Source organism: Perca flavescens, chromosome 20 (genome assembly GCF_004354835.1).
Source record: "Perca flavescens isolate YP-PL-M2 chromosome 20, PFLA_1.0, whole genome shotgun sequence".
Taxonomy (NCBI): domain Eukaryota; kingdom Metazoa; phylum Chordata; class Actinopteri; order Perciformes; family Percidae; genus Perca; species Perca flavescens.
In genome coordinates, this window is record NC_041350.1 from 20708841 (window position 1) to 20734538 (window position 25698).

At 41.4% G+C, this 25698-nt stretch overlaps 2 protein-coding genes and 1 non-coding gene across 8 annotated transcripts in view; 2 read left to right on the forward strand and 1 right to left on the reverse strand.

Moving 5' to 3' along the window:
* Positions 1-66: 66 nt before the first annotated feature.
* On the forward strand, positions 67-139 carry trnak-uuu (transfer RNA lysine (anticodon UUU)). The gene has a single exon. It is a non-coding gene; the product is annotated as a tRNA-Lys (tRNA).
* Positions 140-730: 591 nt separating this feature from the next.
* Positions 731-2691, reverse strand: c20h21orf58 (chromosome 20 C21orf58 homolog). The gene is made up of 8 exons (XM_028566369.1): positions 2604-2691; positions 2425-2481; positions 2187-2244; positions 1916-1989; positions 1499-1690; positions 1296-1404; positions 1074-1213; positions 731-955 (listed from the first exon to the last, which is right to left on the reverse strand). The coding sequence occupies exons 1-8, from the start codon at positions 2616-2618 to the stop codon at positions 731-733; spliced, it is 870 nt and encodes a 289-aa protein (XP_028422170.1). The 5' UTR covers positions 2619-2691.
* Positions 2692-3339: 648 nt separating this feature from the next.
* The window catches only part of pcnt (pericentrin), a 39473-nt gene continuing 17114 nt past the window's right edge, over positions 3340-25698 (forward strand). For 4 of the 6 annotated variants that reach the window (XM_028565067.1, XM_028565071.1, XM_028565068.1 and 1 more), the window contains exons 1-35: positions 3340-3519; positions 4697-4726; positions 6817-6993; positions 7447-7590; positions 10494-10643; positions 10763-11670; positions 11758-12117; positions 12672-12870; positions 13104-13520; positions 13609-13827; positions 14144-14239; positions 14397-14540; positions 14695-14914; positions 15141-15220; positions 15374-15671; positions 15786-15886; positions 16170-16281; positions 16459-16585; positions 16814-16933; positions 17023-17101; positions 17306-17410; positions 18044-18155; positions 18249-18289; positions 18375-18506; positions 18639-18885; positions 18998-19148; positions 19765-20218; positions 20359-20556; positions 20675-20746; positions 21381-21485; positions 21725-21877; positions 22614-22760; positions 24556-24716; positions 25116-25282; positions 25498-25679. In XM_028565067.1, coding sequence (XP_028420868.1) covers positions 3472-3519; positions 4697-4726; positions 6817-6993; positions 7447-7590; positions 10494-10643; positions 10763-11670; positions 11758-12117; positions 12672-12870; positions 13104-13520; positions 13609-13827; positions 14144-14239; positions 14397-14540; positions 14695-14914; positions 15141-15220; positions 15374-15671; positions 15786-15886; positions 16170-16281; positions 16459-16585; positions 16814-16933; positions 17023-17101; positions 17306-17410; positions 18044-18155; positions 18249-18289; positions 18375-18506; positions 18639-18885; positions 18998-19148; positions 19765-20218; positions 20359-20556; positions 20675-20746; positions 21381-21485; positions 21725-21877; positions 22614-22760; positions 24556-24716; positions 25116-25282; positions 25498-25679 — 6456 coding nt within the window. In that variant the 5' untranslated portion in view covers positions 3340-3471. The remainder of the gene's footprint in view (positions 3520-4696; positions 4727-6816; positions 6994-7446; positions 7591-10493; positions 10644-10762; positions 11671-11757; positions 12118-12671; positions 12871-13103; positions 13521-13608; positions 13828-14143; positions 14240-14396; positions 14541-14694; positions 14915-15140; positions 15221-15373; positions 15672-15785; positions 15887-16169; positions 16282-16458; positions 16586-16813; positions 16934-17022; positions 17102-17305; positions 17411-18043; positions 18156-18248; positions 18290-18374; positions 18507-18638; positions 18886-18997; positions 19149-19764; positions 20219-20358; positions 20557-20674; positions 20747-21380; positions 21486-21724; positions 21878-22613; positions 22761-24555; positions 24717-25115; positions 25283-25497; positions 25680-25698) is intronic. The other 2 variants (XM_028565070.1, XM_028565073.1) reach the window with 1 other exon arrangement.

Below are 25698 nucleotides of genomic sequence, written 5' to 3' on the forward strand. Positions count from 1 at the left end.
ATTTTGCTAAATAAAGTTTTACACTGTATTGTGTTCTTATTGGGACCAATATTTCTGGTTGACAGAGCCCGGATAGCTCAGTCGGTAGAGCATCAGACTTTTAATCTGAGGGTCCAGGGTTCAAGTCCCTGTTCGGGCGATGATATTTTTTTCTTCGTACCAGACAGACATACAGTTGGGATGAAGGAACCGTCATTTTAGCCTATGTGAGGGTCGCGGATTCAGGTCACTGTTCGGGAATCGAATCGATTATTTTCATTTTTCCTTCGTCATTTTCCAACTGCTCTTATGAAGGAACTGTCAACTTTTACGTTATACATGTGTTCACTTTCTGTACCTGTTCTTATTGCACCGTGGGTCGGAATAGGGTTAACTTAGTTTACAATGTTTTGGTCAGGTTATTAAGAACAAGGACTCACGTCTATCGTGGAACGTTGAAATGATGTCCCCAGAATATAGGCTAAAAGATAAAGCGAGTAACTTTAATGTTAAACCGATACATGTGCTCAGAGTTGACGACTACAGTTAGCTAAAGTAGTGTAGCCTACTGTCTGTTTTTGTTTCTCTAGCATTCACACATAGGCCTTATACATTTTGCATTCACACATAATACATTTTGGAAAAATGTCAAGGATAATACACACACAAACAAATGTGTTTGTCAGTCAAATTGGTTGAAATACTAGACACAAAGTATGCTAGACTAGACTACACATGCTGTTAATAAACCTTACACATTGAGTGGTGGGAGTGTGGAAGGGGCTGTTACATGGTGTATGGAGGGTAGATGTCCCCCTGCTGGGTCAGATGCCACCCCTGGTAGCCATGTAGGGTGGCTGATGGGAGGCAGCTGTGGTGCTGCAAGGGTAGGACCATAGTGATGATGATGATGGACAGCACTTCCTCTTGGTTTGACATCTGGCCTTAAAAAAATGGGGTTTCCTTGGTAACTTTCCTAGAAATACAGATTTAGGACTTTGTTAAGAGACAGATATAATAATTTTGTAAAGGGTCAGAGTTAAGAAGTTTTGTTTTGTCTCTATCTGTCAGAGAATGTGTGTGTTTGTGTGTACCTGCCCAAGATATGTAGTTTGAGGGGCACAGTGACTGGGCCCTCCAGCTGGCAACATAGGAGGCATGGCTTTTAGCATCATATTGTGCATTATGATCTGGTGCATCTGGGCATTTTGCATCAGCATTAATTCCACCATGTCTAACACACAAAATACACATATACAAACATATGAATACAGGGAGTTACTCAAATAAGATGTTCTCTATCTGCTGTTGCATACCCTCTTTGATGCTGCCTGAGCGGGGTGCAGGGTAGGGCTGAGGTGGAGGAATCAGAGGCTGCTGCTGTGGCAGCAGCTGTTGTATGATGGTGGCAGGCTGCTGGGGTAGCTGCAGAGAGAGAGAGAGAGAGAAAGACATGGGGAAATAATAGCATCTTTTGCATATTTTGGGGTGTTTTCGAGATTAATTCTGAGTGTCTCACAGTCTGCTGGATGATGCATGGAGGCTGAGGCAGAACAGGTGGTGGATGGGGCAGAAAGGACAGAGCAGGGGCTGGTTGGTGGAGTGGGAGTGGTGGAGGCGGTTGAGGGGCAGTGAAGAAATGTGACTTGTACTGTCTCGGTGACCCTCCCCAGGTGTGAGGTCTGTTGAGGTCCTCTAACATGTGCTGCTCCTACACAAAAGATACCAAATGTCAACAAAACACAAACAATTTTACATATCTCACACTGACAGGTGAAAGACATTGGTTAAGTGCTTGAAGTTATTGGGATTCTGTCTTTCTCTAGTTTTGTAGTCTTCATCTTAATGTCTGAATGTAGGTATGTAAGAAATTATAATTATTATGTTAATAAAAATATGTATCCTTGGAATACAAAGATAAAGATTTTGTACAAACTCTGAGTCTTTGCAGTAGGTCCTGCTTTCGCCTCAGTGCACGGTGCAGTTGATCCAACTCTCCATCAAAACTCCCTAAACGGATAAAATCAAGTTCTCAGAAACTACTCCCTTAACCTTTTATCATTCCCCATGTCTGCTTACTTGCTCCAACATCTTGTTTTAATATTAGCTTAATGTCTATAATGGAGAATGTAAATGTTTCTGTCAAGGCAGGCTATAAGCTGAAACCTTCCACAGTATTCATAACAAAGAAATCTTTGTTATCTTACTTGCAGACTGGGCAGACTCCGCTCTGTCGTCCATATTGTGCTTTTGGTTTTCCAGTCTCTAGAAATATAAGTAAAAAATATGACTTAAAGATTTTAATTTAAAATTCTCAAGAAAAGCATAAATGTTTTTTTTTTTTTTTTTTAACTATTTCACTTGAGAATACTAAATGACCAAAGTAAATGAAATTCGAGCAATATCTTTCCACCTTAACAAACTGTAGACTAGCCTCTCACTTACCTTCTCCAGCAGTTTGAGTTTGAGTCTTGTCATCTGATCAACCATCGAACTGTCATGCTAAACAATTACACAAAGCGTTATTTTAGCATTTTTGGATGCTGGAATGGACATAAGTGGTTGAAATAGACACAAACATACATACCCACATGCTAATATATGCTTTTTAATATCTCATTTACCTGAAATCTTGACATTTGGAGTCACATAGACTTGGTGTACACCAGCACCTATGTGTTTGAGTTGAGAATAAAGCCAGACAGTGGTTGCCATGGGACACACCTGTTTACCATGCACTGGCACTTCTAACTACTAGGTTTCTATGATGAGAAAGAGAAGAGGGAGTCAGACTTTCAACATCAAATAAGTCCTCACCAAAATAGTTCAAATCCCATTTGCTGTTAAAGAACCATGGCCACAGGTTATATTTGCAGTCACACTGTAAATAATGTCCTGCTTGAAAAGATTACACTTGTCATGGTTTTAATAATAAACAAAAATAATAAATGCAATCTGAATGTTGGTGATGTTTTACCCTGTTTTGTAGGACATTGCAACTCCACCTCAATTTGATAAATTAGTACCTTTGCCACATAAACTCATCCGCCAGTGGAAGACTCCCTACCCTACATTCACTTTCAAAACATACAAGTGAGCGGGGTATGTTTAGTATTAGCCTATGATCCTGATTGGCTACAAGAGCCGTTAATGTAGATTGGTGACTTGACACAGCCATTTCATTTGTCAACTGCGTCCATATTTTGAATGATGTACAAGACAGAAGGTGGTATTTAAGCGACGCAACACCCATTGGCTGAAGATATGGAACGTTATGATTTGATTGGTCCGTTCATTCAGGGAAACTCGATAAGGGCGGAGTTGAAATGACTTGGCGGCCATATTGAATATTATCTGTTGACAGTTGTGTCTCAAAGGGAGCTCAAAGATTTTATTTTAGCCAACTTGTGCTAGAAGTGAAAGTCTGTTTTGCTTTTAAGTTGAATAAGGACGTTTGTCCTAAACTTTTAACGGTTTGATTCAACCCAAGAGATGGATGACGATGAACGGCAGAGGAAACTAGAAGCTGGAAGAGCTAAGGTTTGTTGCTAACATTTAACGCACGTTAACACTGAATGCTAGCAGTTACCGCTAGCCAACTCTTTTGTCATTAGCTTTGCGTTTGTCTACTGCTACCTACACCCCTTCAACATTATTGCACGTTATGTTTGTCGTTGCTTAGATTCCATTTGCCCGTTAAATTACAAGTTGTCGTAACTTTACTCATTTGCCGCGCTTATGCAGCGGGTTGATCATTAACGTTAGCTGAGGTTGCATACAATAACATTTATGGAGTAACGTTATGGTAATCGGCTTTTTATTTGAATCACATCAGTTATTGGAGTCCAGTAGATATAGAAAGATGCACCTATTTACAAAGACGAGGGGAATTTGTTTCTTAAATGTGAAGTGTCCTACTTATTTAAAGATGTTGCCTTTTGAGCTGTGTCAAGGCAAAGTTTTTAGCGTTTTGGTACGTGGTTAAATTAACTTCCATTTAGTTATTGCTTCATGTTGCGTTTGAAAATGTGCTTTTTGCAACCCAATAAACATTTCACAGTCCCGATCTATAAGTGTAATAAAGGGATAATGTCACAGTCTCACAGCCTTGAAAACAATAAAATGACTTATTCATAATCCCAATGTTAGTTTTTAGATCTTGGTCATTGTTATTATGTTCTTACTAGCTTCTCACAGCTCTAAACAGATGTATCTTAGTGAAGACAAGACAAAAAAATTACAAGCATTTTTTCACAAGTCTGAAAATGTGCTACTGTGGTGTTTCCAAGGTAGAAAAAGCAAGCAGCTGTTTTTTCTTCAATGGGAGGCCCTATTAGTAATGGGCCAATAATCAAGAATGGCCTACCCTATATTGACAACGAAGCCACGTTATCTAAAAGAGTTTCAATATGTTATTTGTTGAACTATGAAGCTTTTTGTAAACAAAAAAAAGACCCATTTAACACATCAAGATAATTCAAATGCAAAACTTTTTCATGAACCCCCAAGCAAAGTGCCACAAACCCCACTTTGAGAATCACTGGTCTAAAAACTAGATTTTAAATTAGGTCACCTGTTAAGAATAGCTCAATGAATTGCATTTCTTAGATGTTGTAGTCACATCCAGCTCACGTTGGAACTCATTCAAAAGATACCGGTGGTACATTAGTAAATGATGCAAATAACTCAACTGAACCACTGATATTCCTTATGACAGAAATCCTCCAACATGCCCCGAAGCCAGTCGGTAAGTACGCTATAGCAACTGGTGACTGGTACAGACATTGTACTTTGTAGGGGATTGTGGACATTATTTCTTAGTGATTTCGGTCTTCTGGCGTTTTTGTTTTGTGTCTCTTAGGTGGTGCAGTGGCCTATGAGATTTGGCAAGGTTTAACTTGTTGCACTTGCATCTCACTTGAATGGTGTTGCTATGGTAATGCAGTGCTGTCAGTTGCCTTTCCTGGCACATCAAAATTGATTTGATTTGGCGCATCAAAAGGCTCTGATTTATTTGCCACACTAAAAGCATGGGACGTATGAATTACGTATGACGTACAAATTGCACACGGACAAGCCAAACATACACAAAACATCCTGTGAGGTGTCTTGGTGTTAACATTGTAGAGAACACAACAGCAGCATTCAGCCGTCCAGTAACCTAACAACGATGTGGCTACAATAGGCTCCATCCAGCTGGTTAGTCAGACTCTCAGTAGTGCATAAGCGGCCTTGGGCTAAACAATGCTCATCTGGCTAATATGTCTAGCTGAGATGTGATGTGTGTGTTGTGGCAGGCGGAGGCGGTGAACAGGGTGATGAAAGGACACAGAGGGTGGGGTTTTAAGTGATAATGAAAATGAAAGCAGATGAACAATGTGACGTGGGAAGAGGTTTAAGTGTGGTGGTGGAGTTAAGGAATGATTGTTTTAAGCAAAGCTTTTGGTTTCAGGAGTCAAAAAAGCGAGATAGTATGGTGGTGGATGCATTGCATGGTGCTAAACTGGAGTACAAAGCAAATCTACAATGTGGTTTTATAAACGGGCATGAAAGATGTCATCAGAATTAACATTGGTGCACAAGCACACACAATGTTGTCATGCACATGCATGTGACTCATCACACAAAGCAACAAGTAGCTCTCCCGGTGCTGTGCAATCTCATATTGAATTGAGCATGCACACTCTGATGCTGCTCGCCACACACAGAGCTCTGTCTCCTCCTTTCCATGTGAATGCATCTCCCAGTCTCCACCCTCTCTCCTTAGCCTAGGCGCATGCCATCCCCTATCCAGAGTTGTGGATCCCTATGCACTGTACGTTGGCTGTGGCAGGGAGTTTTAGGATGAAGACTGCAAGATCTACATCTGGACAGTAGAGCAATTGCCCTGATGAGGAAGAATTGACAGGTCAGGAAAGGAAGTTGATGCTTGGCTGTCAGTTGTTGATGGAGGGATTCACGAGGGTCTCTGTCACAATGTGGACTGCTGTAATCTGATTTAAGCCGCTTAAAGAAGAGAGACTGGGTGAGAGAGGGAGGGAGAGAGAGAGACTGCCATAAAGAGGACTGTGTTGCAAAGTGAAACTGCCTGAAGTGGATTTGTACCAAATCAGTCCCTCTGGAATTCAGGCTACTAACATTCTGACTGGGGATGGTGTTTTTCACTGTGAATGAACCTCTTGGGTTCAAATTCTTGATTTTCTTTTTTTAATTTTTTTAATTTTTTCTCTCATGATTTTCAGAGGATGTTGTGATGCTTCACAAAGCTCTTGTCAACCAGTTTTCCTGTCTCTGAATTTGACTTTGCCACTTTCTGAAAAATGCAAAGACTGAGATGGATGTGTACTTAAAAAAAAAAAATATATATATATATATATATATATATATATATATATATTAATCTTTTAACCTTGCACAGTTTCTGAACTGCTGAGAGGTTGTCCAATGTGTGTCACAAAAATCTGCACTTCTCTTGGGTTAGATGTAGCTCTCTGGAGATTTGACAATATTTAGCATCGTCACCTCATTTTAAACTTGGATACTTTGTCAGGCTATCGGGTTTAGACTATTTTGGGTGTGAGTTTGGGATTTCTTCTTGCTTCATTAGGTGCTGCCAATCAATTTTCTTTTCTACAGTGGGGACTATCAACAACTGGTGCTTGTAATGATTTCAGAATGATGCTGCGATAACTTCTTCCTTTTTTAGCTGAGAAGATAAATCTGTACTCCAGTTCTCTCTCCCCCTTGACCCCTGAGCCTCACTATGCTGATAGTGTGGTGGTGCTCAGTGGTCCTGACCTACGTGTCCATCTACCTCTCGCTGTCCTTCCTGCGCAGCTTGCTAGCTTCCGACAGAAGCGGTCGAAAAGCGACAGTGCGGGGGCGCCGAAAAAGACGCAGAAGAGGAAGGGCAAGACTGTCGCGCAGAATGACGGAGCGACGCAAGGCCGCCCCGTAGAACCAGCACTTTCTTCAGCCAACGACACGGAGCTGAACAAGAAGACCAACCATGAGGTACACCACCGAACGCATAGAGATTATTAGTCATGCATCATTAATCGAGTTACAGAGGAGACTGGAGAAATCTGATTTGTGTGGACCATATAAGTATTGGTTTAATTAGAACAGCTGCTCATTTTCACCACACATACTGCTATATTGCATGTCATCAGTCAGGACTGTTCCCGGGTCACACTACCTGACCTACTGTATTTGTCCAATGTTGTTTGCTCACTGTACGCTTTAACAAGTGGTCCGTGCCCCCTGCTCAGTAAACATACATTAGAGAAATGGGTCACTAACCATTACGTTGCCTGTAGGGCATGTTGTCATAGCAACCTGGTCAGGATTAACTCTGGCACTGTTTACTGCCTTTTTTTAAAGGAAAAGTTCACAACATTAGATTACACATGGATTGCAAAGACAAAAGATGGACTCAGTCAATTCTAAAACTCTTTAATCCTTTAGGAACCCCAGAAGCCAGAGAAATCAGAGGTTGAGCAGAACCAACGGAAGAAGGATCAGCCCCCCACCCTGGAGCAAAGCCCGTCCCCTGTGGAAGATTTTAGAGAAGAGGAGCTAGTGGCACTCACTGGCAAAGAACAGCTCAAGGTATACACAGTCAGGCTTTATCTGCTTGTTGCTGTTAAAGACTCAACTGGGCTTAGCTATGTGACTCAGAGAAGATGGGAGATGGGTTACACACTGGATGCGCGAGCGTGTCAGCTGCGTGGCGTGTTCGTTTTATATTTCGGCTCCCATGTTAACAGGTTAGAGCTTACACACTGCCTGCGTGAGACGCGTGTCTCAGGCGCGGCTCGAGCCTTGCCGAAAACGTGTGCCTGCTAGAAATAGAACAAACGCCTATTTTTCACGTGACACGCAAGCGTGTTGGAAGCGTTTCCAGGAAAAATAGAATAGGAAAAAATGTGTATATGTCATTTAGACACAAATACATATAAATAAATAAATAAATAAATAAATAAATAAATGACATGTTGATGTTTGAAAGTCTCAAGGTTTTGATATAAATGCAGATATAAATATAATAAAAAAAAATTTTTATTAAATTGATTTTCTAATATTGCACTGTCAATACAGAACGAAATATTCTGTATTATTATATATTCAGCCTATTTTGCCGTCTATACTGCCGACGTTGTCTTTGCTGTAATCAAATCAGTATATATTTATGTTTAACATGGTATTTCATTTTAACAATGGGAAACATACATGTGTACAGACAAGGCTAGCAGCAGCAGCAGCAGCAGCAGCAGCAGCGCGGCCAGACACGTTTCTGGTGTGAAAACAGAAAAATCCACGCAGTTGACACGCAACATAAACGCCACGCTCACGCCACACGCAGGCAGTGAGTAACCGGCCTTAGACTTTGGATTCACACATGGGAACTGGGCTCTGAAACCTTGCTATAAATCAGTGTTCCTGTTGCAGTTTATTTAGATTTATTTGGTCATATGGAGTCATTTCTCTTTATGCTTTATTTAGCCTTAAGACAACTGGAGCCTTGTTGTGATAGTGCTGTGTGTATGATTAAGAGGGTGTGTGTATTTGTGTTTATCATAGGGATGGCGAAAACTAAAAATGTTCTTGACCAGTCACCGAGCCTCATTAACCGGTTGAAACCGGTTAACCGTTTAGTTTAAAATATGCTACGCTATTTGAAATAACAGCCATTTCGAGCCGCGCCTGCAATTTCTCAACTCTGTCGCATCTCTAACTCTCTCTCACACACACACACACACACACACACACACACACACACACACACACACACACACACACACACACACACACACACACACACACACACACACACACACTGCCCCGGCACCGCCCTTCCACTCACATCACGTTTTTTAAATCCCCTACAGCGCGAAACAAGTCCCGGCGCAGAGGAGCTTGTATGTAATTGGAGGACAAATGGCTCCTTAGTTTCAAAATAGTTTGGTTACAAGCCAGGTGATCGCGTTTAAAATAAAGTTGTTTGTCTAGCGTTAGAAGCTCATTAGAAACATTGCCGCGGCTCATTTGAGAAAATGACAGCTCCGAAGAGACGCCGCTTTAGTTTGAGTGTAGTGCTAACAATAATAACGAAAGATGATGATCATCATCACCTTATCTGTTACCACTGAAATGCAGATGTAATGTTTCCAAATATAAGCCCATCTTATGCGGAATATTGCCTAATAGACTGCAACAGGATACAACCAATGGATATAACGGTCACAACTTCACAACACAATTCATTTGGATACAAGCGTTGCATTATGGAAGATAGACGGGATTCTGAACAGCGACACACAGCAGAGCCGAGGTGTCTGCGTTACTTCACGCAGCACATGTAACTGGCTGGAAACGATAGCTACAGCTTATACATTATTTACTTCCGCTGGCGCAGATGAACTAATGGTACACTCGTTAACTGTAAGAAGCCTACAATAAACCCTCCATGATTAAAGAGTCAATTTATCAATACCCACCTACATGTTCTACAGGCAAATTTAAACATGTAGAAACCGATATTTCAGTCTGCTCTGCATGCGCTGTCCACTCTTGTTCACTGCGCTGTGCAAACAAAGCTCTACTCTGCAAATAGCGACTTTAGAAACAAGCTAAAATGAAAGATGTCAGTTTGTAGTCGGTTTCTTAGTTTGCAACGAATCTTGCTTTTTGGACAAACTCTTGTAAACGTAGCTGCTGTCTAAACGAACCATCCTCTCCGCTGGAGCGGTAAACCTGTGGCTGTATTATAAGACCAATACACGTGGCTACTTAATATGCACGTGAATTACATGTTTTCAATTTATTAAGCGACAACTGTACATGTAGTAACAGGTAGGCTATGTTATGAAAATATTGAGTATCCATCGCTACTGTAAAGGCAAAAAGAAATCCTACTTATCCCTTGCTGCCACTTGGGAAAAAAATAAAAATAAAATAAATTCCCTATCAACCCATGACCTCAGCAGACAACAAACCGGAACCAAACTATTTTTTTTTTTTATGCCTTATGAAAAATTTTGCGTGAGGGATTATTTCACTTCACAGGAAAAAAAATATTGGAATGAGATGGCTAACTGTAGTAGCGTTTATTCCAATATCTATAATTGCCTAATTTAGAGATGACTTTTTTTTTGACCATTAACGTTGAAACGGTCAACCACCGGTCAAACGGTCATCGGTTAACATCCCTAGTTCATCATGTGTCATCAGCAACCCATGAGGAACGTAACTGACTGCTCTTCTGTTTCGAGTTGTGCAAATGCTGTAAAATGTCTTATTTTACGTGATTTCAAATCGTCTTGACTATAGTGTCACATACCGTTTTACATGTTACATATGTTTTAGAAATTTTAAAATGGCAGGCAAATGGGTATTTTGTCCTTTTTTTAACATGGAAGTTAGTCTAATTTTCTATTGTAAATATGTATTATTGTGTGTATGTCTCTGCTTATAAAAATTAAAATCAACCCATATATTTATTACACTTGTAGCAGCTACAGCAGGCTGTGGAGAAGCGTAATGAGATAATTGCTAGGCTCAGCTCCAACCTGCAGGAGGCCCTGGCCAGCAGAGACCAGGTACAACTGGAGGCACAGTCACTTGCTGGACAGATTCAGGCGCTACAGAGACAGCTCCAGCAGGTAAGTGCCACTCAAAGCTAAATCTGGCACAGCCCTTCAGGCTTGTTGTTTCCTAAATATAAGCATTTCACTATTTATATGCACAGCAACTGAACTTGCATGAATTGTCTTTCACACAGACCAGTGTAGAGTTTCTGCGCATCAAAAGTCAGTCAGGGGCTGAAGTCCTCAACACTCGACAACAGCATCAGCACGGCCATTGCTCCCAAGATTCAGACCTCGGTCATAAGGAGGCTCCTTCAGGGGAATCGGGGAGTGCAGGTCCTGGCTCCCAGTCATATGTTGAATGCTTCAGCATTGGCACAGACAGTGAGACAGACACTGTTCTTCGCAAACTGAGGGCTGAGCTGGAAGAAGAAAGGGAGAACAGCCAACGCATGTGTGCTGAACTAGTGAAGGAGATGGAGAAACACCAACATGTGCTTTCTTTACTGGAGGAGGAAAAGAAAGACAGGGAAGAGGAGCGAAAAGAAAGGGAGGCACAGCTGCAAGACCTCCAGACACAGTTTAGCTTAGTCCAAACTCAGTGCCTTGAGATGCAGCAGTACAAAGAGGAGAAGGAGACGCTGAACAGAGAAGTGCTGGAGCTGAGAAAAAGGCTTCAGGAGGAAGACGACGTAAAGAGATTTAGTGAGGAGGTAGCCACCTCTGCTCTTTGTCTCCAGAGATGGGAGGAGGAGATGCAGAGGCTCAAAGAGGAGCACAGAGAGGAGGTAGAGAGGGTCAGGCAGCTGTTGGAGGAGAGGGAGAGAGAACTGAAGTTTAGAGAGGAAGAGGTCCTAGGACTCAAAGCTTCTAAGAATCGGCAGAACCAAGCAAAAGCTGGTTTTAGTTGTGATGAAAAGATTAGTATAGGTGAGGCCGATCTGGAAAGTGGACCTGCTGAGTATAGCATGAATGTATCAATTCCTGGGGATATTCTAATGGAGCGCTACCTGTCTTCAGCTCCTCATGCACACTCCCAATCTTCAGTGGTCAATGAAAGCTTAGAACACTGCAGTCAGCTGGACATCTCTGCAGACTACAGGTTAGAGAAATGCTAATTGTTATCGGTGTGTTTTTCTGAGGCATAGGCTGGTCCAGTCTCCTAATTTGTTTCTGTGCCTCTTTGCAGTTTTGAGCTGAACAGTGAAGTATTGGGAGATGAGCCTCTGTTGTCAATTTCAAACCGTTTCGCCGAAGACAACGACAACTTCCACGACACCTCTACACCTCAGGGCTCCCCTGGCACCCCCGTGGCTGATCATTCCCACCCTCCGTCTCCATCCCAGTGGCTTCACAACTCCACCTCCGGCGAGCTGGAGCTGAGTAAACTGTCCGAGCAGCAGTTTGAAGAAACTGACCTGGAAAAAGAGCTGCTGAATCAGCAGTGTGGGGAGCTCCGTGAGGAGCTGGTTCTCAAGGACAGAGACTTGAATGTGTTAAGGGAGGAAGTCATCAACAGTGCTGAAGAGCTGGAGGAGGCCAGGAGCAGGTAATTAAGTTAATTAGGACACGTAGTTAATTCATTTTTTTGTATTATTATTTCAGCTTATGTTTTTTATTATACTATACATGTATTTATTGGTGCTCACCTGCTTACATTATGCGTGTACCAATTTTAATTTTGGGGTTAAATGTTTCATCCTAATATTTTTCTCAAAGTAAAAATCATTGTTGGTTCCTTTTTTTAAAGTCTATGTTAAAGCTTTTGGATAGAAGTGAATTTACTGAAACTCGTTATCTAGGGCTGTCCTTGATTAAAGAAAGTCTTAGTCAACTAACATTCATACGATTTTGTCGACTAACTGATTAGTTGATTTATTCGACAGATCTGTAAAACTGAGTTTACCTACAAAGAATCATGCCGAAGCCCCTCTTTAAATCTTGTGTTTACCAGAGATGTGTTCATAAGTTTCTTGGCATTATTATTATTATTATTATTATTATTATCTCATGCAAAGTGATTATATTTGTATTGGTTGCCCAAAGCTATTCTACCATTTTAATCAACTCAATACATTTTGGAAACCGTCTTTGTATGTTCAGGTGGGCCCAAGTAACAGAAGAGCTCCAGCAGGCTCTCTGGGAGCTTGAAGAGGAGAAGGAGAAGAGGAGACGTGTTGAGGAGGAGATGAACTTGAGAGCCCATGAACAAGACAACCTGAAGAACAAACTAAGTGCCTTAATGGAAGAAAGAGAAAAAGACAACCATATCATTGATGACGACCAGCTGCAAACACTACAGGTATGCGGGTATGATAAGTGGGTTTGTCTTAACTGCTTAGTAAGAATGTAAACATGCTAGTCTCTTTATGCAGTTTTTTTTGCCCAACTTAATTTAGATGGATATAAATGGTACAATACAGCAGTAGTAATGTTTTTGATTAAAGCTTCAAAAGTAGGAGGCAATGAATTGATAAAAAAAAAAAATAAGTATAATGTACAGAAAGCTAATTTGCATTTCTTCCTTTTCCCAAGGCTCAATGTGAACTTCTCATGTCGGAGCTAGAAGAGGCCAAAACGGCACACAAAACCACAGGAGCCCTACTAGGTCAAAGGACTATGGAGCTGGACGAAACATTAAAGGAGCTTGAAACTACTCGTGCACAGGTTGTGAATGTTCGAACAGAAGTGGAAAGGTTGCGGGAAGAGCTGGAGAAGAGCCAGGGCAGTCTGGACAGTGCTGGAAAAGAGAGGAATGAACTGGAGTCTCAGATCTTCTGTTTGAGACAAAACCTTAGCAATCTGGAGGAGGCCCAGGTCCAGGCAGCGCAGGACAGAGAGGAGCACAGGAGAAAAGAAGAGGAGATGGAAGACCGGATTAAGAAAATGGAACAAGTCTTAGAGGAGGAACTGGAACAGTTTGAGAACCTGCTAAAAGCCAAGGATTGTGAAGTGAGATATATGATGTCATTTATTTTGCTTGTTGGAATGTCTACTGTCAAGAGATTAAACATGATGTCCAAAATTATTTCTTTTACAGTTGGCTGAAGAAAAGGAGAAATGGGAGGAAGAGAGACAGGAGAAGGATAAAGAGCTTATTGATGTGAGGCGACACTTGGATGAGCAGAGGAGGGAGAGAGAGGAGGAGGTGAAGGCTCTTCTGGAGAAGCAAATTGTGGCTGTTGAGGAGGCTACAGAAAGGCTCAAGACATCTCACCAACAAGAGATAAAAGACCTGATGGAGAAACATCAACAAGAGGTGGGATTTACAGACTGCACAAACTTCATTTTATAGATTAATAAAGAAAGGACTTGTTTTTTTTGGTTTTTTTAACCGTTTTTTACCATTACCATAACTATTTTTTTCATAAACTAGCATATGAACCTTTTTCCACAGTATTGAATGTTGTCTCTCACTGGGTGTATTTGATACAGATTCACATTCAATATTTGTCAATGTTTCCTATCATTAAAATAAGTACAAAATGGACTGTGCAGCGTTAGTGGCGCTAAACTTTGTAAGTACCTTGTAGTCCTGTAATTTCCTTGATATGTTTATCTCCATAAATTCTTAGATTTCGGAGTCAAACTCTCACCTGGAGTTGGAACTGCTGAAGCGGCAGGCCATCATGGAGGAAGAACAGAAAAGGCAGATCAGCCTAATCAAACAGGTATCTGAATAAATAAGTCTGAATACTCCCAAGTGAACACTGCACTTTCAGCAAGACTCACTACAGTGGAATCTCCTGTCTCTTAGTTATTACACTTTTTGCATTCTATTGCAATTGTGTGTAGCTTCTGATGTTTCCCATTCTTTCACCTCCCCAGGTGACTGAACGTGAGCACGAGAGGATGGTTTCAGAGCTGACCGCCAAACACAATGAGGAGCTGAGTCAGCTGAGGACAGAGCTGTCCTCTGAGCTGAGGGAGAGCATGGAGGCTGCTCACCAGGCTGAACTGCAGCAGGCTCAGGTATAGTGTCTCCTTATGTTTTTATAAATTGGTATGTAGGATAACCGTGTCAGCTAAATGTGAATATAATGCACTACTGTCCCAACATTCAATCACTACTAGACCAGAAAAAGCTCTCGCACAAAACCCTACCTTACGCTTTTATTTCCGCTAGGTCGAAAAGACCAGCGAGCTTGAAGCCTTGCGTCTGAGCCTGACCAATGCCCACGTGTCCCAGGAGTCTGGCCTCACCAAGGTCCAGGCGTCCTCGAGGGAGACATTTGCCCAGGAAAGTGCACTCTTGCAGGACCAGCATCAGTTAGAACTGGACCAGATCAGACGGCAGAACCAGGAGCAGCAGGAGAGACTGCGTGAGCTGCTCCAACAAAACATGAGTGAGTGCAAACTAAGAGTGCTTTTTCAGTTGTGTTTTTTTTTTCTAGCCATTGTTCATGTTTGCCCGTAGGTGCACTCAAAACGTGCCATTATGGATGCGAGTGAGTCACTCTCATTATTTAGAAGCATGTTCAGGACAAAGTAGAGCACAATGACTGATGTAACCTTCACATTGGACTTGGGCGTGGGTGAGTCTTTTCATTTGTTTTGTGTATTTATGTTTAGATGAGTTGAAGCAGCAGTGGGAGACTCGTGTTGCTCAGGAGAGAGCTGCCATGGAGGAAGAGCAGTCCAAAGAGATACAGGTCAAGCTTCATACAAATTGTGTTGCGTTTTGATTATTGCAATTCTGTGATTTGAATTCTGTCATTCATTTGATTCTGTCATTTTATTGTTGCATTTAATTTATTTAGATTATATATTTCAATTCATCTTGGTCTTCTCTTTTTTTTTCTCAGGCTCTTAGATCACAGTGGGATAAGGACGCTGAGAGCACCCATTTGAACCTCCAGACATCTCTCTCAGAGACCCAGAACAGCCTTACTGCCACCCAGACAGAACTCTCCAGCACCCAGGCCTCCCTCACCCAGACAAACGAAGCACTAACTGAAGCCCAGGCTGCTCTGTCACAGACCCAGTCAGAGCTGCAGGAGTCATGGGCCCAGCTCCGGGAACTCCAGACATCCAGTAAGGAGCAGAACCAGAAACTGGAGGAGGAGCTGGAACAAGCCTGGGCTGACAGAGATGCTGCTGCCCGTGAGTTGGATGCTTCTACGGAGTTTACACTGCATGTTATTCCATGTATTTTGTGTTCTTGTTCATTTAAATTGTTATTGCTTTTTTCACTCTGTTGTGAATGCTGCTGCTTAGGTTCTCTGGAGGAGTTGGTTTCAAGTCAAAAGGCAGTGCTGCAGGAGAAAGAGCAGCAAGCACTCCACCTGCAGGAGAAGGAGCAACAACTGCAGCAAGAGGTGAGTTCTATCAAACACATGGACACATATAGTTTAATTGCCATTTTATTTCTCATTTCAGGCCATAGGCTATATCATTAAATGACAAAGCTTCATATTTTTTTATTTTCATTTTAAAGACATTTCATGTATTGGGTAGCACCAGTCACTAAAACAATAGGACATTTATTAAAAAATTAAATCCACAATAAATAAAAGTAAGTTTTTGTTTAAAAAAAAAAAAAAAAAAAAAAAAAAAGAGAGAGATAAAGATATTGATTGATATTTTCTCTCTGTGAGCCAGGTTTTGCGCCTTCAAGAGGAAAAGACCTTGCTAAAACAGAGCTCAGAGCAAGAAGTAGGTCAGCTGTGGACCCAGCTGGAGAGCATGAGGACCAGTCGCCAAGAGTTGGGAGGTGAGATTGATAAACCAGCCTGACATCTGCTTGATAATGCTGTACTTTCATCTAGTGCATTATGTAAATACTCACAGCCCCAAGTAGAAGGTATAGGAAAAATAGAACTTGACTTAATTCCATTTACTGTGCTCTTACCTTTTTCTGCCTTTTGTTGTCTACCTTATTTTCTCACAGAGCTGAAGGAGCAGCTGCTCGCTCGCTCGACTCGTGTTGATGATATTGAGCGCCTGAAGACGGTGTTTAATGAACAAAAACGGGAAATCAAAGAGCAGAATGAGGCTGAGCTGGAAAGCCTGAGGAGGTATGAGGGCACAAAATGGGACCGTAGGTTGATGCATTTATTCTCCCAAAAGTATTTTTCTCTCTGTTGTATGTCCAGGTTTGAGTTAAAAATTGTTATTGATGATGTGTTTGCACAGTATATCTTGCGTTGGTCACAGTCTACAAGATTGTCACTCATATCGGTCTACTGTCCCCTACCTTTTCACTGACTGCAATGTATACATGCTTTACCTTTATCTTCCTTTAGATACTTTGAGCAGCGATTGCGGGCAACAGAGGAGAGCTACAGAGAGGAAATTGCTCTACTCCAGCTAAGGCTGGTGGAAAATGCCTTGGAGGAATCGGTGCTTAAGACTGCAGATAACAGGTATGCCAGTAGATTAGTATGGAAGACAAGATACATGTACTACAAACTTGGATTTCATTTTTCATATGAGTGCCTTTGGTCTCTTTCAGTTTTATATCTCAAGGCGAAACTGAAGAGGAGAAAGATCATGTGCTTTCTGATACTGGCCTCAAACTGGAGAAACACACAGTACGTACATACGATGAGAAAATGAATGGTAGAAGACATTTTGAACACCTTCTGTTGCTAGATAAATTTGTGCAATTGAGCACTTTCAAATGTCTTAATAGAATTTCAGGCAGGGTTCACAAGATTTTCTGCACATTTCGAACTGCATTTGTTTTGGGCTCTTGATTACAAGGTATCTAAGGCGTCATGTTATTTTTCAACCAGGAAGCACTTGACAGTTTGCGCCTTCAACTGGAGGAGAAACACACAATGAAGCTTGCCAATCTACAATCTTCTATGGATCTTTCCTTTGAGGAAGAGCTGAGACAGGTCAGAAACAAACTCAGTCCTTCTATCTTGAATGCCTCCATTTACACAACAGAATAAGAAGCTAATATGAGAGAGGTTCTTGGCACACAGTACCCTTAAGGTTGGGTTATGCTTTTTTTAGAATCATTCTTGCGCATTCAGAACTAGTTTGTAAGATGTGTTGTCCAACCACGTCGGAAATCGGAAGTGTTCATGGTTGTGCCGAGTGACCATGCTGAAGGCGAGGTGAAAAGCCAGCAATCCTAGAGGGGGGATGTGATATTATTTGAATATGAGCACCGTTATCCCATATTTAGACACTCTCCTGGAAGCAATTTATAGTGTTGCGCTTGGTTGTTCAGATAAAAAGTGACAGAATTGGTTGTCAAGAATGGGGGATGGGGGGAAAAAAGAGCTAGAGAGAGAGACAATGGAACCCTGGCTCCTTTCTCACCTCAGCACAGCTGGCTAATTATGGCGTGAAGTGGGTGTGAATGTTGGATTTTTCCGGAAATGGTTGGACACAGCGCCTCCAATCCAATGTTGGGATGATGTGGGCAGAGGGGGAAGCTATTTGAACGTCCAACAAGCAGTTCTTTTGGTGTATACTGGCCCTTTTTACTCATTGTTTTTATATCCTAACTTGTGCATTAGGTGCGCTCAGACCTCACTGACCAGTACTATGAAGAGCTGGAGGAGAAGAAGACTCGTCATGCCCTGGAGCTGGAGCAACTCAGAGCCAAACTTTCTGACCGTCACTTACATGGTACTTCCCTTCACATACACATTATAAAATGCAAATATGGGGTTGAGAAGTTGCTAAAGTTAAATAATGACTCCTCAAATATCTTTGTCGCAGAGCTTACCAGAGTTCGTTTGGAGGCAGCAAGGCAGGTTGAGGTGAGAAGAGAATCTTTTTAATATTAAAAAAAAACACACTGACTTTATTGGCCATATAATAAAATGTTGTGGTGATATTAATTAGGTGGAGGTTGAACAGAGGATGTGGTTTCACACTGAGGAGCTGCAGACAAGGATGAGCATCATTCACACTCTGGAGAACAGACTGGCTGCCTTGAGTAAACATGAAGCAGAACTGCAAAGGAACACACAAAAGGTACACATTCGTATACAAGCCTGCATACTAGAAAGGTTGTACAGATATAATGATCGTTATACAGATTTATTAATACAATATGGGAAATTCAAACCATGTTATTTATGTATATGTTCCTGCCACCTCCTTCAGCTGAAACAGGAGTTTGCTGGCGAGCTTGTTCATCTTGAAGAAGCACTGAAACAGGAGAGGGAGACTGTGCAGGAGGAGATGAAGAAGCTGAGAGAAGAGCTCCGAGAGAAGCATGAAGCAGAGCTCTCTGACCTGAGGTCAGACCTTCACAAAGAGATGGAGAAGGACAGGACACGCCTAGAAAAATCACTTCACGAGGAGAAGGAGAAGTTAAAATCTCTACAGTCTGCACTGGACAACAATGAGAGTAAGATCATTTAGAAATACTCACAGTAGACTGTCAGTTCATTATAGCTTCTAGTCAGATCAGAAGTGGGGGGTTTCCATCAGCTTCATACATGTTGTGTTTTGTCTTTCAGGCCCACAGGTCCTAATAGTGCGGCAAAGACTGGAGGCCCAGTATGACGGTGAGCTGCAAAGGGCAAAGAGCCGCATGGCAACAGAAATGAAGGAGCTCACTGCTCTCCTCCAGGAACAGGGTGAAGAGAGGCTACGCCAAGCCAAAGAGAGGTGAGCTCTCTATCGAGGCTCAAGAGCCTTAAGTCTTGATTACAGCTGGGGGTCAATGGCTTGTCAGTGACACATGAGTCATGTTTGTTTATGTGCTGTATTAGTGTTTTTTTTTGTTGGAGCTGTATCACATAGCATTATTGATTTTAATGCATCAAAAATCTGATCATTTTTGGACTTAATTGTTTAACATTTAAAATAACAAGAAAATAAGTGCCATCTTTAACATGGTTGTATTTGTGATCAACAGTCCAAAACTCAAAGGTATTCAATTTCCAATAACAGACAAAATCAGCTAATCTCAAGTTAGAGAAACCATTAACTGATCAAATTTGTCATTTTCTGTCGATTGACTAATCGTTTCAAGAGTGTAGGTAAGGAGAAACTGTAGAAAAATGGGCAGTCCCCTTTTAAAAGTTGTGACATTTATTGTACATGACAAAATTTCAGCTACAGTGCTGCTATTATGGTCTGAAAACTCAATGGTATGCACCAAGCCACTGGGAACTGCTGTGTTTTTCCTTAAATCAAAATCAAATCACTTCCAGTTTGATTTTGAGGACTACTGAAAATGCTTTGTTTTGAACAATTTGAGGTATTTTGTGTCTGTGTTCAGGTTCCAAGAGGAAAAAGCAGCGTTGGAGCAGAGTTTGGCCCAGAAATCTGAAATCTCTGTGGCAGAGCTAAAGAACAAACATCAAACTGCGCTGGAACATGAGAGAGCAACACTACTGAAAAAACACTCTCAAGAGAAGGACACACTCAATGCCAAACACAAAGCACAACAAGATTCACTCAGTGCCAGTCACAGAGATGAGCTTGCAGCTACGGCCGTCAAGCTTGAATCCAAACACAACGCTGAGCTTGTCGCCTTGGAAGCAGCCTTCGATTCCAAACGAAAGGCAGACCTTGAAAGTCTGGAGGCTGTTTTTCAGGAGACCAATCGGGCTCAGCTGGAGGCTTTAGAAGCAGAGTTGACTCGCAAACACCAAGAAGAGAGGGATGAACTGGAAAAAAGGATGCTGGGTAATATGGACACTTTGGAGGCAACCTACCTGAAGGAAGTGCAAGTAAGGACACATAATTTGTAACAAGTTAAACAATGTCAAACCTTATGTTAGCAATGTTTGAACTTCTTTAGAACACAATACTGCCCTTGTTTATGGTTCCTAAGTACTTTTGAATGCCATTGTTTTTTTGAAAATCTCAGACATTGCGTGATGAAATACTGCAACTTGAAGAGCGGTATCTTCAAAACCTGAATCTCCAGAAGGCTCAACATAAGCAGATAATGGAGCGCCATGCCGCAGAGCAGCTGTCCGTCAGGGAGGACCTGAGGAAAGAGCTGGCTCAGGTGCACATGGAGAAGTTTAGTGCCATGGCAGCAGAGCTCAGCCACGTTCACAAGGTGAGACTTAAAGATGGGTGGTCGACCTCTGGCTAACATCAAATCATCAATCAATAAGCGAATATACAGGCAATTGACCACTTCTACTGACAACTTTTACCACAATTTGTTCTTACAGACTGAACTGGCTACTCAAAAAGAGGCCTTAGATACTGAACACTGCAAAGCCCTGGAGACCCTTAAGAAGCAGGTACTTACCCAATCATCCTTACATTACTATGGTGTTCTAATCTCTTAAATAGCCCAAATTAGAAAAACACAAATTAAAAAGTGTTGACATAAATAAGAAATATTGAATATTCTGTGATTTTTATTTTAACTGATCAAAGGCAAAAAGTCAATGTCTATAAATGCAATAGCTAGTCAAAGCAAACCGTGGTTTCCACTGATTGAGAATATATTTGCAGTGGTTGGCCATCACATACTACTGCACCATTCGGTCATTCCTAACTTGAAACCACATTGCCTCCGTCTTTACAAAGGAAGAATTTTGAAATGTAAAAATGCAAAATAAAATCTTTTTTGGGAGTCTATCTATCATCGATCGGTCGGTAATGGGTCACCTGTTATTGTATCTATGTTACAAATATATTACTATATACATTGTTAATGCAACATGAAATTACATCACAAAATTACAGCTCATATGAGGATTTTATCCATATTGCAAACCCTTATCTATTTTTTTTTTTTTCCTTTTTTATGATATAGAGTTTTGGACAGAAAATGTTGACTTTTTAATCGTGCACGCTCAAATTGGATGTTTCAATGTTCAGCAAGATTTCATTTGTCTTTGCACGGTGTGCTCTTTTTTTTTTTCTCAGGTTTTAGAACTCGAGCAACAACACAGCACTGCTCTTCAGGAGCTCTCACATACCTGCACTGCTGAGAAAAAACAACTCATTGCACAGTACCAGCTCCAGCTACAGGTTTGTGTGTTTTAACATGCAGTGCTCGGACTGTTGAGTTTTTTAAATAGTTGTCAGTAGATTCTTGGCTCTGTGGCTCTTACAGCCCATTAGAGAAGGGATTACACAGAATTATTGTTCATCCTTCATAATGGTTTAGTATTTATTTGGATTTGTTCTGACAAGCATTATGAATCGGAGCGTTTGACCCAACTGCATATTGTGTTATTAAACAAAGCCATGACGTGTGTCTGCTGTAGGAGTTGAGGGGTGTCTCTGCGCGGGAATTGGAGGCATGTCGCAGGGAGCTTGAAGAGGAGTCATCAAGGCAGCGTCAGCACTTCCTCGAAGAGGTGGAGCTCCTCAAAGTCCAATCAGAGGAGAGACTGCAGGACCGGATTAATCAACTGAAGGTAAAATAGGAGATGCCTCAGAGTGATGAGGAAAGAGATGATGGGGGAGAAAGCTTCAAAGCATCCTTTTGCTAAAGATCTTTAATATTTGAACACCTTTTAGGCAGCCATGTTGCCTGTACATAATCATTCATGTTATGTGAAAAATATGATCTTTCCCATTTATATTTTGTGTATTTATTTGACTCTGAGTGCCTGTTTGAAATATGATGTAATATCTCTGGATTATTGAGAGCTGTAGTGTGTATGCGTGTCAGTGTGTTGTAGCATTGCCCTCTCTAAGCTGCTGGTGCACCCGTTCGTTCCTAGGGATAGCTCTTCCTGTTGGACTCTGTCCCACTGGAGCTTTATTCAAACCCAGTTTCCACATAATCCCACCATCATATATGTAGAAGTGTTCTTGTCTATCTGTCTTTGTTCTCTGAATCTGTGTGCTGAGCTGTGCTGAGGGTGTGTTTGTGTTACTGCCATCTGAACAGTGGCTAAATGGGATGGATCTAAGCTTTTTATCCTCTGATGCAGAAGGTTTTAAGGCTGAAGGTATTTTTTTTTTTTTTTTTTTTTTTTTTTTGCCTTTAACCATCTGAAATGTGCAAGCCAGTAGTCAGTCATAAGTCAGTGAGACATGGCCGGAGATCTCTTTAGCTGAGGAACCGATAAACCCATGCTATACTGCAGCTTTTAAAGATGGTGATCTGCATCTTTTAATTTATGAACATCACTGCTTTGTTTGAAGACTGAGTTTGAAGAGCAGAAGGAGGCAGAGCTTGAGGACCTGAAGCGGAGCTTTACATCTGAACAGGAGGAGAAGGAGCAGAGCTACACAGACAAAATGAGCCAGCTCACTGTCCAACTGCAGCAGCTAGACGCTGTGGTGGCCCAGGTACTAGACACACACACACACACACACACACACACACACACACACACACACACACACACACACACCTGTGCAATCCCTTCTTAGTCTTAGTGTTTTTAAAAGTTTTAAATTATGTTTTTAGTGCAAATGAAAAGTTTAAATAAGGTGACACCTGCCGCCTCACTTTGCTGGGTGTCAGACTAGACAGATCTGTTTTTTTATCATAATAAATACTGTAATACAGAATAATCTGTAATCTCATATTTATAGCAATATGCATTCATTTCGTTTTTGTCTATTCATTTACATTTGATTACAGTATATTCTGCCTGTCATTGGAGCAACCATTCATTTTGTTGGTTGGTTGTTGTGGAGATGTGAAGCATACTGAAACTTTTGTTAGTCGTTTACTATCCCCCTTGGTAACTAACAAGATAGTCGCTATACCCCCTAAATCTTTTGGCTGCATAGGGACTTGCTTCATAAATACATGTGATTTCTGCAGTCCCATACCTTTCTTCTACTTTTAATTTTGTAAATCCATAATAAATCTTGTTGGCATAATCAACAAATGTGGCTAATGTATGTATACGTTGTATGTATGTGTATATATGCCAAATTTAATGGCACCTTCTCGGCTTGATTCTTGATAGTGAGACACACACACACACACACAAACCCATGAGGTTAGCAAAGCGAAGCTTAAAGAGCGGTTGAGAGGGTGCTGTTGTCAAGGCAACAGCATTGTTTTGTTGAGGCAGGTGGCTGCATGAGACGTGTTTGATGGGAGGGAGAGGGAAAAAGGGAGGGAAGACGTGATCAAAGGAGAGGGAGAGAAGGAAGTGGTCAAGGAACGAAAGGTTAAAAGAAATTGACTACAGACCTGAAAGAAAACTCGGATGAAGGCTCTTCTAAGAATCCAGCAGTTGTGCTTGCCTCAAATCCCGCACTGACTTGGCACTTAACTGGAGTACGTCTGCCAAGGATGCCGGATGATTACGGTCAGTATACTGTGTGTGTGTGTATGTATGCTTTAGGCTGGTTTTAAAGGAGCAGGAATGTGTTTTTTTTGTAGCTTATATATCCGATGTATTTAATGTGTTTTGGATACTGGTGCTGGTGGTTGTCTCTGGATAAGGTGGATTTCTCTGACAATCGACATCTGGTTTTGATTTCCTTTTTGAATGTAGCTTTTGTCGTGCTCCTAGCACTGATAGGTTGTTGGTGGCCATGTGATTTTGTTTCTCTTGTGACGGAGACTATGTGATGCTTTTTTTACAAACCGAACAAGCTGGCAGTAAGCCAGTCTTTGAGGTGTTCATTTAACTAATTTTGGTTTGAACTTCTTGCCCTAATTGTGGGTCAATCCTATGTTTCTCCCCTCTCTGGCACACCGTTACACACAAAAAAAAAAATCCTAGTATCACAATATTTTTCTGTGGCAATACTGTATTGATACATGGATGCCAAGTACCAATCTTTTATTATATGTGTGTTTGTCTGCTTGACAGTCCTATTTTGCAGCAATAAAATTGAAGTAGGACGAACAAACGGAGAAATGTATCTTTTTAGATAAAACAGATTTTCACAAAGTTTTTCTTTGGGGACATAATTTAAAGTTGGTAAATGGTAATATATTGCAGAATATCGCAATAAAATTTAAAATCTCAGTATGGTATTGTGACATAAGTAAAATGATATTGTGTTGTGGGGCCTCTGGTGATTCCCACCCCTAGTGGGAGAGGGGCAGTTAATAGGTTTGTCTTAAGTAGTTGGTAGAATTTAACAAGCGCTCTCTGTGTGTCTGTTTTTCCAGCTGCGAGCTGAGGTTGGCTGTCTGCAGGGAGAGTTAGAAGGGAAGCGTGCAGAGATGGAGACTTTGGACAATATCCTCCAACGAAGGGAGCGAGAGAGTCAGGAGGGAGGCAACCTTCTCAAGATGCTCACTGATGATTTGCAGACTGCTAAAGAGGAAAGGTAAGTGATGGTCTGTGTTTTATGTTGTGTGCATTGTTTATGTGTAGCTGGGTGAATTTTATACTTTGAGATGTCTTTATGTTGAGAACATCAGCCCTTAGTTAATATTACCTGGTGACTTGTGGGTTTTTCAGTTAAATGTTTGACATTACAAGCTAATGGCAACTTGGGACTATATAGATTACTTTGGATTCAGGAGAAAGTTTACTTTTTGCCTTGATAAGTCTTGTTGGTATTACTGTAGACTTTGCCTTTTTCCCTTTATTTTATCCATTTTAACTTTGTTGGAAACATTCAGACACGAGTGTGTTAAATGTAGCAAATAATTAGTTTGCCAACATAGTTGTGTACTTTGCTTTAGCGTATATGTGTGTCTGATGCCCTTTTTTATTTTCCCAGACGTAAACTGCACCAGGCCAATGAAAAGCTGAAGAAGGTGCTGATTGAGATGATTCGCAGCACCATTGCAACAGAAGACCTGATCGGACAAAAGATCACTGCCAGAGCCAAAACATCATCGAGCCATCGGAAGAGCTCAACAGCAAACAAAGATGCACAAGAATCAGGTCTGTTGGCCTCTCATTCGTTCTGAAGTTGTAGGGCATGTTAGGCTTTGATGATGCAGTGAACTGTCGTTATTTTGGCTCAGTCTAGTTTAAGGTAGAGATACGGATATACATAAACATTCTGTTCTTCACAGACCAAAAGTATTTTTTTTGTATGTGCAATTTAAATATTTTCATCAATGCAACAATACATTTTTAACTTATTCTGTTCGTAGGTATTTCAGTTGCAGACATGTCTTCAGAAGACATGGAGCTGACCCATCTGCTCTGTGAGAGCCTGCTGGTTTCAGATAGTCAGATCAATCCTGGGGGAGAAGAAGCGGCTCTGAATGCCTGCAGCCGACTGCATCACACTGTTGACACACTACTTGAGCTGCTCAACCAGGCCAACACACAGGTAAAGGATGCATATACCT

What these genes read in the sequence shown, in the direction of transcription:
- c20h21orf58 (XM_028566369.1), bottom strand. An exon ending in ACCTACTGCAAAGACTCAGA is followed by an intron (nt 1,691 to 1,915) that starts GTTTGTACAAAA and finishes TCTTTTGTGTAG; the next exon opens with GAGCAGCACATGTTAGAGGA. An exon ending in CTCAGGCAGCATCAAAGAGG is followed by an intron (nt 1,214 to 1,295) that starts GTATGCAACAGC and finishes TTTGTGTGTTAG; the next exon opens with ACATGGTGGAATTAATGCTG.